This window comes from Enhydra lutris, unplaced genomic scaffold (assembly GCF_002288905.1).
Source record: "Enhydra lutris kenyoni isolate GAN:26980312 unplaced genomic scaffold, ASM228890v2 scaffoldscaffold15, whole genome shotgun sequence".
Taxonomy (NCBI): Eukaryota; Metazoa; Chordata; class Mammalia; order Carnivora; family Mustelidae; genus Enhydra; species Enhydra lutris.
In genome coordinates this window covers 52,883,019-52,902,366 of record NW_019154099.1, presented here as the reverse complement: position 1 = coordinate 52,902,366, position 19,348 = coordinate 52,883,019, and the positions used below count along the sequence as shown (strand labels likewise).

The 19,348-nt window shown below is 49.8% G+C and overlaps 1 protein-coding gene across 6 annotated transcripts in view; it reads left to right on the top strand.

Annotated features, from left to right (window-relative positions):
- The first annotated feature begins 1,250 nt into the window (after window positions 1-1,250).
- Window positions 1,251-19,348, top strand: part of LOC111147003 (transmembrane and tetratricopeptide repeat containing 4) — a 62,480-nt gene continuing 44,382 nt past the window's right edge. For 4 of the 6 annotated variants that reach the window (XM_022502839.1, XM_022502837.1, XM_022502836.1 and 1 more), the window contains exons 1-4: window positions 6,568-6,985; window positions 11,371-11,486; window positions 12,590-12,806; window positions 17,935-18,022. In XM_022502839.1, coding sequence (XP_022358547.1) covers window positions 6,737-6,985; window positions 11,371-11,486; window positions 12,590-12,806; window positions 17,935-18,022 — 670 coding nt within the window. In that variant the 5' untranslated portion in view covers window positions 6,568-6,736. Of the gene's footprint in view, window positions 1,286-6,567; window positions 6,986-11,370; window positions 11,487-12,589; window positions 12,807-17,934; window positions 18,023-19,348 lie in introns of those variants that run through there. The other 2 variants (XM_022502840.1, XM_022502842.1) reach the window with 2 other exon arrangements.

Below are 19,348 nucleotides of genomic sequence, written 5' to 3'. Positions count from 1 at the left end.
AGCCAATTGTGGAAACCAAGAAGTGACTGGAAATTGAAGTACCAGAGAAGGGAGGGGGCCGTGGGGACCGCCGGCTCTTTTAACTTCAGTTATGGGGAGTAGGAGAGGGGATCCAGTGGCCGCTGGAAGGGTGGGGTGAGGGGCAGAGGAACTCTTGGGACTGATTAAAGGCTGATGATTGGAGTCCCGTCAAGAGGGAGGGACTGATCTCAGACTGGACTCTGTGATACTGGGGGGGAAGCGGGGAATGGAGGGTGGAATCAGGGCTTTAGGGAAGTTTGCGTGTTTGGGAGGCGGAAAGTGGAAAAGGATTTCTCTCTTTTTGTAGAGGCAGCAAAGTCATCTCCGGACATGGGCGTTACTGGCGGGTGGAGAGGCAATCCGATTGGGAGTGAAAGTTTCGGACAAAGTGACTACCGGTGTGAGGGCCGCCTGAATGTCGCCTGGCCCGGTGAAGGGCCCCGGCGGGGTTCGTGCATCCGCAGGAGAATGAAGACCTGAGCCGAGGAAGAGGATCGGTAACAGGCGGCAGGGCCGCGGATGGAAGGTCGTGGCTTCCGCTCTGTTCTGAGAGGACCGAGGGGAGACCCACAGATTGGAGACACCTCCTCCCAGACAGGAAGAAGTCAGGCCCGCAGAACTGGAGACACAGATTTAGCACAACTCCTCCTTGAGCGGAAGAGTCGGGAAGGTTCTCCTCCAGCTCCCGTTCCTGCGGGGACGCGCAGCCCCTCCGCGGAGCGCCGCCGACAGCGCGAGGAGCGCAAGACAGAGCCCGGGGCAGAGTCCTGCGCCCGCCGACCGCAGGAGACCGGCGGCCCGGCCCGCAGCCCGCCCTCCGCCCCGGGGGCCAAGCTGGGGCCGCCCCTTCCCGCCGGGCCTCGCCCGGCCTCCGCGCCCAGAAGTCGCTTCCTGCACTCCCGCCGACGCCGTCTGTCCCTGCGCCTCTCTCGCCGCCGACAAGCGCCCTCTGGCCCGACGTCACCGGCGCGTCCGCCAATGAGCTGAAGAGGAACGGGCTGCGGCGCGAAAGTGACCGCAGGAGCAGCCAATGGCCGCGAGGAGAGGGCGGGCGGAGGCGGGAGAGCGAGAGGGGGCGCCCGCGCGCGTGGGGAGCTGCGGGCGGTGCGGGCGGCGCGCGGCGCAGGAGGGAGGGGGCGCGGCGGGGGAGCGGGGGCGCGGCGCGGGCGGCCCCTCCCCCTGCCCAGCTCGGGGCTGGCGCCGAGAGCGGCCGGAGTTTCCGCGCCCGGGAGGGAGATGCGGCCGCCGCTCGGGCTCCTTGCAGGTAACGCGCGGGGCGGCCCCTGCAGGGCCGAGCGGCGGAGCGTGCGGCGAGGCGACCGGAGTTGAGCGCGGAGCGGTCGCGGGATCCCCGCTCTTGCCGCGCCCCGAGCCCCGCGGGCCGGCTCGGGCCCGGCGGCAGTGCTGCCGGGAGTTGGCTCCAGGACCTGGGCTGCGGCCGGGGCCGGGGCCGGGGTCACGGGGGACACGAGCCTCGAGCGCCGTGCGCCCCGGTGTAAGCTGCATGCGGGACAATGGGCGCGGCGTGGAGGGTGCGCGCTCCGCCCGCCCGTACCCCGGACCCCTGCGCCCCTTCCGCCCCGGGCGGTGGTCACCGCCGCCACCCCTGTCTGCCCCCACTGCGCGGGCGCTCCGTCGCCCCGGGGCGCACCAGGCGCCTGCAGCGCGTCCCCAGAGCGGCCACCTGGCCACGGGGCCCCGCGCCTGGCCGCCAGCTGGCCGCGGCGCTGGCGATGGCTGGGCACAGCCGGGCCTCTTGGCCGCCTGCCCTGGGTTAAAGGCGGGTCCCCTGCAGCGCCGCCAGCGCCAGCTCCTCCGTGCTGCCTGCCGAGCGCGGCGGCGGGAGAGCTGCGTGCCACCGGCCGGGGTGCCCGGGGCCACCGAGCTGTCACTTCCCCGCGCGGGTTTGGAGTTTAGGGAAGCCGAGCAGGTGGCGCAGCCGCCGCCTCACCTCCTGCGAACTCCGCGGGGCTTCTGGTCTGGTTGACGTTTTGACTGTGGGCTGTGTGTGTGTGTGTGTGTGTGTTTCTTTTTCTTTCCTTCCTTTTTTTAACCACACACAAAAGAAGGGAGGAGTTAGGGAAGAAAAAAAAAATCAAGCCAGCGCGCTGTGAATCATCCCACACTGTTATCTCTGGAAGGGAATGGATGGGGAGAATTACTTGAGGAACGATTACAGTAACGACTGACTGGATCCCCTCCCTGTCCCCTCTCCCGGCAGTCCTGACCATGCCTGGCACACCCCCAGAGGGACGTGGGGTGAAGCGATGCTGGCTGACTTCGATGGGAAATGGCTACATGCTAGCAAGCTGGAAACTTTCTGGGACAGTGTAACTGTGAATGTCGAACCACAGGCAGTCATTCTTGCTGTAAACCGGCATGGCTCTCTCCTGGTAGTGAATTAAAAAGAGGAGAGGCTATGGCAACAGGAAGATACTTTGAGTAGCATTTTTTTCCCCAGCTCTGCCTGGCAGAGGAGGGAGGTGGAGATGACAGGCTCCCATACCTTGAGGGCCCAAGAGAGTAGGGGCCAGTTCAAGCACCCAAGATGCTGGGTCAGAAATGATGGGTGTACTTTGCTCAGATTTCCAGAAGCACTGTCTCATCTCAGCCTGGCACAGGGCAGCTTGCATTTGGAGGGAGTGTTACTGATGAGGTAGAAAGGTGGGCCAGAGGCCAGCAGGCACTTCCACACGTGTGGAGGAATATTCTGTAGGAGGTCGCTGGTGCTCATGTTTCTGGGTGAACCTTTTAGCTTTAGTCATACCATTCTTCTTGCCTGCAATCCAAGGCAGCTGTGTCACCTGTCACTGGGTCCCCAGGGTTCATAGCTCTGTGACTTTTGTTTTGGGAGTAGGGTCCTTGTTTGAGGTCTTTTTAACCATTGATGATGGTTTGATGTGTTTTAACCCTGACAGTAGAAGCTTCATATTAGAAGTTTTGCGAAACTGGGAATAAAGAGCCTTTTGCTTTGTTCCAAATTCGATTACTGAACGGTCCAAAATGAGCACAGGAGTCAGGGGTCAGAGCAATGTCTCTATGCCTGGTCAGATCCACTGTGGACGGAGCCTGAGGTCTAAATGAAGCTCCCTTCTTTTCATTTCCTATGGTGAATTTACAATCAAGCCACGCCCCAGAGCCAGGGCTCCCTGGCAGGACACCTGGAGGACAGGAAAGGGACAGTGCAGTCCAGGACCTGTCACGAGAAAAAGAGAATGTGCGCCTTCCTCTTTCATGGCCTGCGCACCAGAAGAGGTGGAGGGGTGGTCCACCTGTCTCCACTACCTCATTTTAGCAGAACTCTTGAGCACCAAGCCCGGCTGGGAGCATCCCAGAACGAGGCCAGTTCACGTTGGAGGAAGTGAGGTTGGGAGCATGGTCCCTGTTTTACACTGGATATACACCAGCCAAGTACACAGTGCCCTGGGCCCAACCAAAGAAGGGCACCCTTTTCTCAGTGACACCAGGACACCGGATGGGCTACTGCTGGCCAGGGTTGGGAACCCAATCCGCAGGAATAAAGAATTTATGGCCCCTAGACGTTCCCTAGACAAGAGTTCCCTAGACGAGAGATCAGGACCAGGCACTGAGAACCAGTTTCTCCAAAATAGTAACAATAATGGGAACTAAATGTTTCCATACATTCTCTCCTCTAATCCTTATGACAACCTCCTGAAGTATGCAGTGGTACCCTGTTGTGCCGATGAGGAACTGATCTTCGAGTTCTCAAAGGTAGCAAGTCCAAGTCTGCCTGCCTTCAGAGCCCATGCTCTTAACCCCTGAGAGCTTTGCATAGGTTCCTAGCACTTTGGAGCTTTTACTGCATTTGCTAATCCACAGTATTTTCTGAACTATCCCAGTGTATACATTAGTCATCATGGCTTCAATGAAAAGGGCATTTTTGAGTATTTTACGGTACAGCAAAGTCGGGAGAACCTTGGTGACTTGGGAGAGAAGCTACAATGAGGAGACAGGAGGCCAGGAGAAAAGATTAAGGTAGAGGGTGAGGAATGGGGCAGACTCAAGGTTCCCTGATGTCCCTGCAATAAAAGGGGAGATCATTCTGCGATTGACTCAACCATCCTGGTGATGCTCCAGGAGTCCGGGCCCGGCGCACCAGGGCACTGCCGATGTTCGGGTCCACAGTCTGCTTTCCGTACATCTTGGCTGTCACCTGAGTACCAAAATGATTCACCTGTATTACAAATACTCCGAAATGAAAAGTGGGCCAGGACAGTGCATTTAAGAGCACAGGTTATCTCTTGTTTCGGTATTCTTTTGTGAATAATATTCAACTATGTGGGCCTAAGACAGGTAACATCAAGACCAGCTCTGTGACCTTTCATCGGCTCACAGCTCTTGTGCATTTAAAACTGATGTGTTTTAGGGCACCTGGGTGGCTCAGGCAGTTAAGCGTCCAACTCATGAGCTCAGCTCTAGGTCCTGATCTCAGGGTCATGAGTTCAAGCCCTGCTATAGGAGCTCGATAGACCCTTACTTAAAACAACAACGAGAACTGATGTATTTTCCTCTACATTAATTTTCCAAATCTAAGCATACTTTTATTCCCTCTGTGTTAAGTCGTGGTATCTTTCTAATAGCATGGTCTTTGTGATTTTTCTTTTTTCACATTTTTGTTTGTTTTGCTTTGCTTTTTAAATAGCAGTTCCTTTAGCTGAAATGTAGACACCGTGGTAGGGGCCTGCATGGTGACCTGTGTTGAATTTGCCAGTCACTTGGGTATCACCAGTGGTCTGTCCTTCCAGTGGAAGAGAAAAAGGCAGCAGATAGTTGCTGGACTGTTTCCCCCCAGCATTTGCTGAGAGTGTGAGTTACATTAGGTGGGAGACGCTTGAGAGACCTGCAGTGAGAGAGATGCAGAGCCTTTCTGGGTTGTAACCTGGACCTCTTTCTGGCACCGGGAAAGGGCAATGTTGTCAGAGGATGATGTGTCCCATCGACTGTTAGATCTATCTCCACATTCGCTCAGACGAAAGTCTATAAAAAAGATGCCTGTGACCTCGGGTGCCCTGTTTGGCTGACTTCTTATTGATTCCATCGTCTGGGTATTCCCTTGGAGGCCTGGAAACAAATACATCTAATCTGCCTTCCCAGCCAAGGGCGCTGGGATTCTCTGCCATCTTAGCATGAAAGGACTGGGGGGCCAGGTCCCTTCCTAGTGCAGACAATAAGCCAAAATACTAAAGGGGATTTTAAGAAATGGTTCTGTGACTGTGCTTTTTCCCTTTTTAAAGAAAGTGCTTATAATCATAGTTACCTCCCCTGAGCATTCATTAAAGCCAGGCAGCAGTTCTAAGCACTTTAGATGGGTATTTTGTTTAATGGCAACCACGTAAGGAAGAACAGTTTTCCCCATTGTAGAGGTTAGGAAACTGAGGCCAGAGAGGTTAAGTAATTTTTCCAAAGTAACACAGGATTGGAACCTGAGCAGTCTGAGCCAAACAGAATACTGGTAAATACAAACAAAGCACCTGCTGAGGGTGTAGTGGGGATAGGGACAGATCAAATGTGATTTACAGGGTAGTTTGAAATTCAGGCAAGTTCCAAGGCAGGAAGCTCTCAGGCAGCTCTCACCACTGGGAAGTTCTTATGCTTTGCTGAGTGGCACAGGAAGTGGACTCCTAAAGGACAGGTGACAAGCACAAGACCATAGAAGTAATAATTGGCAAGATGGAGAGATAGCCCTTTCTGACTTAAACATTTTGTCTGTTTGGGGAAAAAAGTTAAAACCTAAGAGTGTGTTTTTAACTTGACTCTTTCATCAACATTGAAGGTCATAGCCTTACCTGGACTAGCTTCCCCCCTTCTCCTTTAAGACTCAGTTCAGCGCTTTCTGGACTAAGGTATTGTCCTTAAGTGTTCTCTCCTTCCTGTTTGTATGTGAACCTCTCATCTGGCCTTCGATCCTGGGCCCCGCCTCGTCATCTGTATTAAAACTCATCTCTCTGAATTTTCACCTGACATGAGTGTCTGTAGCTTGAGAGACTGTAAGCTCTTTCAGAATAGGACCATGTTTGGGACTCCTGGGTGGCTCAGTGGGTTAAGCCTCTGCCTTTGGCTCACGTCATGATTTCAAGGTCCTGGGATCGAGTCCCACATTGGGCTCTCTGCTTAGTGGGGAGCCTGCTTCCTCCTCTCTCTCTGCCTGTCTCTCTGCCTACTTGTGATTTCTCTCTCTCTGTGTGTCAAATAAATAAATAAAAATCTTAAAAAAAAAAAAAAAAGAATAGGAGCATGTTTATACCCTAACGCATGCACGCACACACACACACACACACACACATACACACAAAAACACACAATGTGCTAAGACCCCACAAGGAGTATTTATTGATTTCTCTTGATTGAAAGAAGCAACATGGCAACTTTTTTTTTTTTTTTAACTGGTATAAACTGGTTCAAGGACTATAAAAACAATTTGCCTTATGTGGTTGATATATACAGGATTCCCCCAAATCAGTGTTTTTTCTCAAGATAATCCAATATCAGAAACCCAAGGGCTTCTGGTCTCGTAAGTTGCAGATGGGCCCAGGAGAGTTTACATGTGTCCCAGGTGACTCTACTGCCCATAGAAAACCACAACTTGAAGTTTGCAATGATTGCATCCTATAAACTCGCAGCATAGATGGCCGTGTAGTTCTTACTCACTTAAGGTGCATGTGTCCGCTGTGCAAACATTCCTAACAGCGTGTTTATGAATATTTGTGTCTTGTCATTTTTCTTGCAGTTTTCTAACCAGCATAATGCTGGAGCGAGAGGCTGGCAGCCGGCAGTTTGCAAAATGGCCGAGCTGGACGCGGATTTGGACCACATCCTTCCATCTTCGGTTCTTCCGCCTTTCTGGGCTAAGTTAGTGGTGGGATTTGTTTCCCTCGTGTGTTTCGCACGTAGCTACGATGGAGATTTTGTCTTTGATGACTCAGAAGCTATTGTTAACAATAAGGTTTGTATCATAACTCCTTTTTGGGAAACTTATGTTAAGTAACCATTTGCCTGTTTCTCATTAATATCAAAGTTTGCGTTGAATAATTCTGTGTTAAACTTTACTTCCGCGTTTGCCTGGGCCCCAGTAGAGTTCTAGATTTCTCACCTGTCTGGTCGCATCTCCCCAATTTAGGGTCTCTTTTATAGTTGGAAGCAGGGTCTCCAACCTCCGTCTGACCTCAAGCTGTACCCTCCCCATGTGCCCTGTCCAGGGCCCCGGTCTACACATGTATCAGAGAGACCATTTCTCTCAGATTGCAAAGCAAGGAAGGGTGTTGCAAGGCATTGCAGACTAAGTATTTCAGGTTTTATGACAGATTTGCAGAATACTAGGCCACAGCTGTTCTCCCCGCCCGCCCCCAGCCCCAATATGCATTGGCTGCTGTGATCTCACCTGCAAAGAGGCGTGTCCTTAGCAGCAGGCCGCGAGTTTGCGCCTTTGTCCTTCGCAGGCAGCCGCTGGAGGATGAGTGTGCTGTCCGCGGAAGCTGCGGTTCCTGCTCATTTCTCATTGGGAGACTCAGATTTGCTGAGTTTGCAAAATCCCAGCTAGTTTTGCTCACCAGTGGGTGCTGTATCAGTGCAGGAAAAATGATCTGGTCTTTCACTAGCTAGAGATAGGGAAGATGAAGTAGGTTGGGGGGAAAAGAAGAAAGAGATTCAAGGGAACTCAAAGAAAATCAGACTGAGAAACTTGGATGTAGGGAGAGCCCAGAGGAGAAAAAATGTGGACATGGCACTGATTAGAGTCTCTCTGACAACGCAGTCACTCAACAGATGCTTTATGTGTGTGCTTTAAGCAGGGAAGAGAACCTGGGGGGATATACTGATCTCTTTCTCTCAGGTAGATGCAACTGTCCCAACTCTTCACAACACTGTGGTTGAATGCTCTTAAAATTGCTCTTAAAAATGCTTTTAAAAAAGAATCCAGGGATGCCTGGGAGGCCCAGTCAGTTAGGCGGCTGCTTCTGGCTCAGGTCATGATCCCAGCCTCCTGGGATAGAGTCCCGCACTGGGCTCCTTGTTCAGCGGGGAGCCTGCTTCTCCCTCTGCCTGCTCTGCCTGCTGCTCCTCTCCCGCTCCCCCTACTTGTGTTCGTCTCTCAGCTGTGTTTCTCTGTCAAATAAGTAAAGATTTTTTTTAAAAAATCCATCAAGTCATGGATTCTTCCAAATGAGAAAAAGAAAATCATTTTCATATTGAAAATGTTGAGAAAAATTCTCTGTGGCCAACACGTGTTCTGTGGGGCGAGGGTGGGATGGGACTGAGGGCGACTCATGCAGGTTTTGTCTCTACTTGATTTTCTCTCTTTTGATGACACGGACTACAGCGTCCTTGATGTTTGTTTTTAATCCAGGATCTTCCCTGGTCATTTTCCTCCAGTTCACCCCGAAGTCACCGCAGCGTTCCCTTCTTTTTGAAACCGTGCTTAAAGGCAAGAGTAGCAACGTCTGTAGCTCCCAGCAACCCTGTCACATGGGTGGCTTCATCAGTCCTTGTCTTTTCTAACAAGAATATGAGAATATGACTTAATTTTAATGCCCATTCTTCATTTCGTTGAGAGTTTCTTGACTTCTACTTTGACAAAGTGGGGGCTGTCCAGTGTTCCCTTAGGCCGTATGTCAAAGAGCCCTGATAGACAAGGAGGGGGAAGGCGCGGGCTCGGTTGTGCAGGGATGCCCGGGTCTGCGGTCATCATTCTTCCTCCTGCCTGGGCTAAGGCAGACGAAGCCGTTCCATGGCTCCGCGGCACATTGTCTTGGCCGTGTTCTCTACAGCATCACACTGTGCCCTTTTGTTAGCTCGCTAGCCCTCCTTTCTCCCTCTCCTCTCTAATGAAAGGCTCTGCTCTGCTCTTTGGCACAGTGCCCGCAGTCATGGGAAACAGGCTGCTCCGGGGTTGTCGTGGTGTTAAAGACCGCTTTCCAGATGCTTCCTTGTAGTGTTGCGTCGCCTCGTTTTCTTCGAGATGAGGGTTTTCTTTGAGATAGTGGCACGAGCAGGAATTTCAGGCACACGTCTTTTCTGTAAATCATTGGAGGAAAAACTGACCTTTCTTTCTCTAAGTGCCTGCTGTGTGGAGGCTCCACCTAATCAAATATTTAGACCTTAGCTGGTGTTCGTTTTCTGCTCGAATGGAGGGAAAGAGCCTCCGCCCAGCTCCTTCAAGGGAACAGGTTCTTCTGGAAAGAAGGTGGACTTCCAGCTTCGGAACTGAGCCCACCTAATTAGCGGGCGGTTCCGAGACCTTCGTGAAATACCCAACCGACCCTCAGAAGAGGGGACAATACGTTCAAGAGCTCTGAAGCTGACACACAAGGGAAGGAAAATTCACCCTCAGAGTAGATATCAGGTGACCAGCTTTGCCTCTGTCACCCAACAGCAAGCCTGGCCCTTTGAGTCAGCAGGCGCTGAGGTCGCGAATCCTTCCCAAGCTCCCCCACGTGCTGTAGACACCGGTTGCTCTTCCAGGCCGGCCAGCTTGGATGTATTTCTTTTTTTTTTTTTTTTTTTAGATTTTATTTATTTATTTGACAGACAGAGATCACAAGTAGGCAGAGAGGCAGGCAGAGAGAGAGGGGGAAGCAGGCTCCCTGCTGAGCAGAGAGCCCGATGTGGGGCTCGATCCAGGACCCTGGGATCATGACCTGAGACGAAGGCAGAGGCTTTAACCCACTGACCCACCCAGGTGCCCCCAGGTTGGATGTATTTCTGCCTGAGGCTTTCCCCACCTTGGGTGTCAGAAGCTGCAGAGACTGTCCGGGTTGGAGGCAGACTCCCCCTGTTGGAATCGGGAGCTAGTCCCACAAAGAGGAGTGGGCAGGCTCCGCAGGACATCCAGCGGTGTGACTTGTGGGTGTGCTTCTGGCTACAGTGCCTCAAACCCGGGAGCCCCCTGGGAGTCCGTGAGCCTTGCCCTCTTCTTTAAAAGCATTCCTTTTTTTTTTTTTTTTTTTTTTTTGCTTATGTTAATCAGAGTTGATTCTGGTTCATGCAACAGAGAGCATTGACTGATACGCTGTGCTTAGCATGTCATAATTGCTAGTCCCTAAAATATTCCTGTTTAACTATGTTTTTAAAGAGAATATTAACCTTCACTTTTGTTGCTTACTCTATAGTGCTATGTCTGCCCCTTCTTGTTAGACACAGTTTAAGCAATTTCGTTTTACATCTATTTTTTTGGAGATTTTACTTACTTATTTATTTATTTGAGAGAAAGGGAGAGAGCACGAGTCGGGGGAGGAGCAGAGGGAGAAGAACAGCAGACTCCACGCTGAGCCCGGAGCCAGATGCGGGGCTCGATCTCACAACCCTGAGATCAGGACATGAGCCGAAATCCAAGAGTCGGACACTTAGCTGACTGAGCCACCCAGGCACCCCTAGTTTTACATTTAAATGCTTCTTTAAAAGATGCATTTTTAAACATCTGTAGTATAGGACCAAGTTAAATTACCTTCATAGTAAGGTAGGTATCGTTTTTTAATATTTAGTGATTTTTATCTTGAAAAATTACATGGAAGTTGTTTTATCTTTAACTTTTCTGTTTAGCTCATGATCAAAAATAATGTATGCTCGTCCACTCATGTTTTCACTGGGCTAATTTAGAGAAATTATCATATGAATATGAAAGGACTATGCACATTCAACATAGATTAAGCACCTTCTGTATACTCCCCGCCTATGCGATGTGGCCCTGGCCTCCTTGACACTCAGTCCAGGCATGGGGCAGTGTGCCACCGCTGTAAGGCCAGGGGCGAGATGCCCAGAGACCTCTGGAAGGGGAACGGCGTCAGCTGAGGAAGGTCACAGCTGGTTAAGATGTGAAGGATTAAGGTTAAGATGTGAAAGTTAAGGTGGGAGGAACTGGGCTGTGAAGAGCGGAGGGGTAACTGGCGGACACCTGCGCGTGCCCAGCCTTTGGGATGGGCGGCAGCAGGTGCTGAGTGGGGTTGGGACAAAGGTCAGAGCCTGAGGGAGATGAGGGGCAGAGCTTGGCAGGAGCCAGAGCACCCTGGGCTGGGGCATCCACATCCGGGCTAGGCTCTGTCGTGGAGGACGGCAGCTACCACAGTGCTTCAAGCAGGATAGGGCAGGTGACCCAGCTTGCGTCTTGGAGAGAACAGCCTGGGAAGTGTGTCCCAGGGCGCAGTGGACCCGCTGGAAGGCCTGGCGGTGTGGTAGGTGAGAGATCATGGCGGTTTGGGCCAGTTCGGGTGGGAGAGATGGAGCAGAGGGGAACGCGGAGCTCCAGGGAAGAGCTCACGGTGAGGGCGGAGACACGGGGTGGGGGAGGGGCCGGGACGCCTTTGTTCAGGATGCCCTCTGCTGCGTCCGTTCCCGCAGGACCTCCGGGCGGAGACGCCCCTCGGGGACCTGTGGCATCATGACTTCTGGGGCAGCAGGCTGAGCAGCAACACCAGCCACAAGTCCTACCGTCCACTGACCGTCCTGACTTTCAGGTGAGGTGTGACTGCGCGGGCGGGGCGGGCTGCTGTGCCAGGCTCAGTGGGCTGAGCCTCCGGGTGCGCGGGAGGAGCGCCAGTGGATCCTGGGGGACAACATGGTCTCACTCATAGGGGCTCCAAGAAGTACGTGCTAATCCCAGCTGTTAGGAATAGGTCCCGGGAAGGTGGAGAGAATGCGTGTGAGGACACCTGACTCCAGGGCTGGCTTTGCCAGTGCGGATCCTCAGAGTGGAAGGATACGGAGGAGATGCTCATTGGCCCCTGTGCAAGGATGACGTGCCAGCTCGGGCAACGTTCCATATTTTGCACATTCCTTGGAGGTGGGGCCTTTGCTGGTCAACACTGGAGAAACAATGTGAGTCAAGGGAGCTCATGGCGTCTAATGCCATTGTGGGGGTTTCCACTACGAAAATAAGAAGGTAAAAACCTTCCTACTGTTACCAAGTCAATGTGCAGAAACAAAATCAAGCTAAAAACACTCTCACCCCACTCCCCATTTGCGGGGGGTAGATGTATTCAGCTCACCAAACCTCCCATTCTGAGCTGTTTCTTGGGTGCAGGAGGCACGTGGGAACGGGCCTCTCAGAAGCAGAGAAATGATGAATGGAGCTGCTGGCCGGTGGGCAGCAGGCAGGAGTAAGAATTCCAGACCCCGGGAATGTGTTTTGTTGGGTGGAAGGCTGATGGAGGAACGATCAAGGAGTGCCTGTGTGTTTTTGGATAAGCAGATTTGGGGACTATCTTAAACCCGGGTCCCTGGGGGGAGCCAGGACAAATGCGTGCTATGTTACATCGTCTTGGCCTGCAGTCTTGCCTTTTAGTGCTTAAAAAATCCGTCCAGCTTTCCTTTTGCTTTTCCTCTCCATGTTATCTCCTGCTCCTCTGAGATGCTCTCGGCCTCCACTTTTCCCCCTGCAGTTAATTATGCTGTCACCTTTTCTTCAACCTTCCTCACTCGATAGGCATTTTTTATCTTGCTTTTGACAAACTTCCTCTTCTCCCTGGAGTACTGCTACTCACCAGCCTTCTTCTTCGGGTGGTTTGTGTTTTCTCTGGCATGCTTCCGCGCATCTGGTGTGAACCCCCTTCACTTACAGGATCAACTACTGTCTGTCTGGAGGCTTCCACCCCATGGGTTTCCACGTGACCAACATCCTCCTGCACGGAGGCATCTCCGTCCTCATGCTGGACGTCTTCTCCGTGCTGCTCGGCGGCCTGCAGTACACCAGTAGAGGCCAGCGGTTAAACCTGGCCCCCAGGTCGTCCCTGCTGGCCGCTCTGCTCTTCGCCACACATCCGGTGCACACGGAGTGTGTAAGTAGAGTCCGTCCCTCCATCTGGGGCATCTCTCCTTGGGTGAGGACAAGGAGCCTGTCATATGTTGGCTCATTCCCTCAAACAGGCTTTCTTTGAAGAGTCTCATTGTAGTAGAAAGGATACGGGGCTACACCCTGCCCCACACTTGAAACAATTATTTGCGGCCCCAACGGGTCTCTCTCATGAAAAATGCCGGGTCCCAAGGGGGTGGAGGGGCGTTGAGGACTTTGTCATCACCATATGAGGTGACTCTGGTGATGCTTCCCATCTCCCCTGTATGACCACACTGGAAAGCGTAAATGGTGACTATTGCCCGGTTTCGGGGTCTAAAGGCCAAAGCAAGGTCTTCGGCAAAGTGTCGGACTTAATTTCCCTACCTTCGCATGAGCTGTCTAGGGATAGAACTGACGATCTCACACGGAGGAGAGGCCCGCACACTTTGAGTTGCGCTGGGAAGGTGTGGGTCCCACCCTGTGCTGGGGGTTGGTCAGGAGCTCTTCCACCTTCCTTCCTCTCTTCTCTGCCGCCTGTATTCCTCTCTTCCCCTTGGAAGATTTGGCCCAGGAGGCCCAGGTTGCCCAGGTGACGGGGCACAGGGTCCTAACCTGCTGTCCTGCGGGCCACGTCTTTATTCCACGGAGCTGCCACTGAATGTATTTGGTGCACATTGTACTGGGATTGCACTAGATCTGTGAGCATTTCAAGAACCACCCAAGGCCTGCTACCATGGAACCCTTTGAAAATGAAAGTCTGCATGTTTGCTAAGTAAAAGATTCGATTTTAGCCATTCATTCTGTGAGCATGAGGTACCCAGTATAAAATACTACATATTTCTTATTACTTCTCTGCAACAGATTTCTGGATTTCATGTGTATTTAAATCCCCCCCCCCCATTTAACCAAATGTATTGAGCATCTTGATCTGAATTTCAAAATATTGAACAGAATTCCTGCCTTTAGCATCTGCTTTTATTAAGCGCTGTTCTTCGGTATTAAGGGGATTGTACAGAGTTGTTATCACAGCCTTCTCCTAGCATTTTCTCACTTAAAACCTTTTAAAAAAAAATTCTCATGTTTTACTTTAGCAAATTCAGAGGACTAACAATCTGGAAACTGCTGTAAAAGATTGATTGTAGACTATTTATATATGATTGTGACCAAATTAGAATTTGTTTCTACGTGAGTCCTCCTTATGGCTTAAGTATTTGTTGGGACCCAGAAATAGTGTGCACGATCAGAAATAAGGGAATTTCTGGCAAAAGTACTGATTTACAGTTTTGGTCCTCATCTAATTTAGTGTGATCTTAAAGCAAAATGAAATAGTTGAATTATTAACCAAAGAAATGTTTCTAAAATTCTGATTTTATTTTATTTTATTTTTCTAAGTCAGTTTTGTTGTTTTGATTTTTTTTAATTTAATTTTCTTTTCTTTTCTTTTCTTTTTTTTTTTTTTTAGTGTTCCAAGATTCATTGTTTATGCTCCACACCCAGTGCTCCATGCAATACCTACCCTCCATAATACCCACCATCAGGGTCACCCAACCCCCCACCCCTCCTCCCCTCCAAACGGCTCAGCTTGTCTCTCAGAGTCCACAGTCTCTCATGGTTTGTCTCCCTCTCCAATTTCCCCCAACTCACTTCTCCTCTCCATCTCCCCATGTCCTCTGTGTTATTCCTAATGCTCCACAAGTAAGTGAAACCATATGATAATTGACTCTCTCTGCTTGACTTATTTCACTCAGCATAATCTCCTCCAGCCCCATCCATGTTGATACAAAAATTGGGTATTCATCCTTTCTGATGGATTTAAATGTTGAGAAGTTAGTTTCTAGAAAAGTTGAAATGCCAGGAAGTATAACTAGGTGTGTGCACACACACCCATGCCCCAGTTAATGCAATCTGGGAACATATGAACCCTAAAATTCTACATTTGAAATATTTAAAAAGAAGCCGAGGAAATTCTAGCTATAGGAGAGAAGGGAATACTTGAGAAAAATCTCTTCATCTCATGTACCCTTCCATTCCATCAGTCATTGAAACTCAAATTGTAAGAAAAAAAAATGGGTGATTAAAAATTCACATTCTTTTTTTTGAGATTTTAATTATTTATTTGAGAGCAAGCGAGCGCAGGAGCAGGGGGAGAGGGAGAAGCAGACTCCCCTCTGAGTGGGGAGCCCAACGCAGAGCTCAGTCCTAGGACCCTGAAATCATGACCTGAGCAAGGTCAGAGCTTAACTGATTGAACCACCCAGGCGCCCCCAAGTTAGCATTCTTAAGACAAATAATTCGCATGTTCATCATTCATTGTTCTGGCAAACAGGGAGTGTTCAGTTTCCTCCCATCTCACCCCCCTGTAAGGCCCCATTCTACATGTAACCCAGCTTTAGAAATTAGCAAAAAGCATGACCCAAGGAGTTAGGTGGAAGGAGAGCCCTTTGAAGGCCCCAGACCCGTGCTGGGGAAGTAGCCCTGGGCTGTGGACTCTGGACCAGGGCCCTCCATGCCGCCCCCACACTGAATGGTGATGTAGGATGGGGACTGGGGTTGGATGGTTATTGTGCTCCTCTTTACGTTTATTAAGGGAGAGCAGTGGCGGCAGGGGCCCGTCTAGGTTTTAGTTATATAAATTTCTTTGTATTAAATTCATGTGTCTTATGTCTTTATACCTTCTTGATATTAGCATTGAGAATGTTTTTGTCCACTGCATATAAGAACCTGAATTTCCCAGTCTTCTAGGGTGTCTAGCCCCCCACTCTGCCCATTATTAAGGGGGTCCCGGGATATGGGACTTGCCACTTTAAAACTGGGACAGTCCCAGGCAAACCACAGTGCGTTGGTCAGTCTTCCCAACTCCCGGTCCCCAGTGGGTGATGAAATAATTATAATTAGTGTTTTTTGCTTTTCAACTGACATGAATGTCTCTCATTTTCAAGTATATCACCCCAAATCATTCTGGGGTATTGGTAGGCCTATAAGCCTACCAATAAGCTAGAGGAGGGAGAAGAGCTAAGGGAGAAGGTCGCCTGGCCCTTTGTCTGCGGCCATCAGGATGGAGACCCCCAAGGACACCAATGCCACCGTAGGTTTTCCTTTTCCTCAGAGTATTGGTAGGGATTTCAGGTTGCCTGGATTTGGTATCAAAGAGAGAAATGCAGGCCTCCTTAGGGGTTCCATCTGTGCACAAACCCAGAGTTCAACACTGAAGGCATCAGCTGGGGAAGCACCCCCCTTTCCCTTCCTCTCATTCCTTCTTGACACCCCCGATGCAGTTTGTTCCTAGCAGGAACACCACTACCTGCTCTATGGCTTTGAGGGAATTGCAGCGATTTCTCTAGAATACCTGAATATGAGCATTAACGGTTACCTCTGTAGGGGTGGAAACATTTTCCCTTCCCTCCTAGGTTCTTTGGCTGGCCTTGTTATTAAATTGACATAAGACAGGTTAATGGGAGAAAAAATTAATTTCTGGAGCCTCATAAGGCTCACAGAAGAGCCCATGCCTGCTGCGTGCCAGGTGCCCCTCCTGGGTGCCAGGCGCTGCTCACTTTACCGCAGCCCCGTTTTCCCGGGTGCCTGACTGAGTGAGCCGCGGGCCGCAGTGTTCAGAGACTCTCATTACGTGTTCACTGCACTCACGGAGTCATGGTACATTTACCCCTCCGGCATATTGGCATGCTTAGTCCGGATCTGTGGAACCTGTGTCTGTCCCTAGCTTCCTTCTTCAGAGGTTTTTTCACGTGGGTGGTATTCACAGGCTGGATTCATCAGCTCCTTCAATCTTAATGATTGTGGGACACCTTGCATGGTCACACGCGCTGATGTCAGAAATGAGTGATCAGAATGGATAATCACCTCCAGCGTTTTACAGCTAGCCAGGGTAGCGGGAAATCATCGCTCAAAGGCATTCTCTTTAGCCACTGCTTGTCCACAACAGTTGGGAATCGAATATAAATATAGTAATTTTCATGTGAACTGTATTATTCTGTTACCTCCATTATAGCTTAGTCTTTATTCTGTCCCACATTTCATGTCCTTTAAGAAAAGATCAACTTGGGGCACCTGGGTGGCTCAGAGGGTTAAGCCTCTGCTTTCAGCTCAGGTCATGATCTCAGGGTCCTGGGATCCATCCCCGCATCGGGCTCTCTGCTCAGCAGGGAGCCGACTTCCCACCCCACCTCTGCCTGCCTCTCTGCCTACTTGTGATCTCTCTATCTGTTAAATAAATAAAAAATCTTTAAAAAAAAATAAACTTACCAGCCATTGGAGTAATACCTACAGAATCCCAGAAACACAGGACGTGGCACATGTCGCATCCAAGTGCTGGTTAGCAGCGTGTGCCACGTAAGCCAGACCCACACTCCTGAATGGGATTCTCAGTCTTTCTCTGCCAGGAGATGTTTGGAGAACAGTTACCAGATGTGACGTGAGACACAGATTTTACATTGCTTTGTTATTACTAAGGTAAAGAAGTTATCACTAAGGTAAAGAAGGAAAGGGCAGTCGTGGCAGAAAGAAATGGGAGACACTATTCTGTCTTCGTCTTCCTTCTCAGTCGTGTGAAGCATTCTGCTTTCCAGGTTAAGCCCCCCACGAATCGGTTTTGGTCTTGAAAGGAGCAACAGTGGCAGGGGTGGCTCTCCATGGTTGTCCCTGTACCTTTTTCTCTCTCTCTTTTTTTTTTTTTACCTTTTTCTCTTTGCCTGGTGACTTTTCACATCTCTTTCCCACCTTTCCTGCATGTTTCTGGTCAAATTTTCTTTGCTCAATATTCTGCCCTTCGAGCTTCTAGCATTTTCTGTTGAAAATCCACTTGGGGGACATCAGCATCAGTGTCTGGGCTCTAGGGTGCAGGGTGCTGTGGTGGGGCTCCTGCTCCCAGAACAGGCAGCAGAACAGTCGTGTCCATCCCATTCTCTCAGAAGCAGCTAACCCAAGTCTTAGTCCAAGAGGGAAAAGAAAAACCAATTGGAAGATAAGACCACAGGACTGTTGCAGTTATTTTAATAGATGGCAGAATCTAGTACGGTTTTTGCCTTTCGTTTCTAAGAAATGTATCATGTTTCCTAAGTTTAGGATTTAAAAAAAATTTTTTTTTTCATTTAAATCTTTTTTTCTTCTCTTTCAAGGTTGCTGGTGTTGTCGGCCGTGCAGACCTCCTGGGGGCCCTGTTCTTTCTCTTATCTTTCCTGGGCTACTGTAAAGCGTTTAGAGAAAGTAAGCATGATGTTTACCTTCTTAATTTTGAGATGAGAAATTATCTATGTATATAATTTTATCATTTTAAGAGAATGTTGGCCAAAAGGTCTCTCTTCAGATACGTGTTTACTCCGTTGCGTTTTTGATAATACAAAGTTCATACATTAGCATTCACATGGGAGCCTTTTAGGGTGGTGAGACCAGGAGTTTTTGCGGTTTCCTAAAGCAGCTGTGATCAATTTTTGTCATTATATTTGCAGCAAAATTGCAGGGGGAGAAACACTTTTGTTTACTATTCCTTATTAAAACCTCTCCGTGAGGGAAATAGAAAAAAGTCTAAAATGAACGAATAGCGATGGGTATGGACCGGGATTATGAAATTCTTGGTTTTGTCATTGGCGTGGTATTAATATGTACAAAGAAAGTCCTCGTTGCTGGCATTGCAACAGCTCACTGAGTGTGTGTGTCGGGGCGGGGGGTGTGGAGGAATGGCCTGGAGCGGCCCAGCAGGTGCGTTGACTGAGATACAGCAGAACCCCCATATGACTCTGCTCAGTGCATGGATTCCAGTCAGCCCCAACTCAAGTCAGACCTTCCCAGTCGCTTTATCGTAGACACTGGATGCGAGGAATTCAGCGTATGTACCTGTCATGACTGCGAGCTCCAGCAGAAGTTATACATTCAGTTTCTGTTATCTGAGGAAGTCAGAAGCGTATGGACTGCAGAGCTCTCCTCGTACCTCGCAGTCAGTGATTTCTGTTTGGGGGAGAGGCAAGTGGGGTGACTTCTTCTGGAATGTTGGAGCGGAGCCTTTTAAACAGGAGTGCGTGGACCTTGGCCTGCTTGAAGCTTTTCCAGAGTTTCTCAAAGCTCAGGTGTGCTCTAGCTGCCAGGCCTTTCATAGGATTGTCATATACTAATATATGTACTTCGGTTTTTGCCATAAATAATCTCTTATTGATACTGAAGAGCAGACCGCTCATTCCGAATTCTGTGCTGGGGTCGATGAAGCGGAAATCTCAGGGTTAGTAAACAGAGGGACCCAGGGGCCAAGTCCAACCCGCTACCCTTTCGCATGTGGCCTGCAAGCTAAGAATGAGTTGTTTTTTCCAAATACGCATTGAGCCATTACTACCTAATTTAATAACGACTACAGCAAATTTTAATAATGATTTTTACATGTTTTTTTACCATTATAAAAATGGGGCAGTTTCTTTTTCTCCCATAATTCAATTTCCACAATACCTCACAACCCTGAGTATTACAAAAGAAAGTAAGAAAAAAAAATCACATTTTATAGATCTTAAATTCATCTTCAGCATTTAGCTCAAAGATTTCACCATT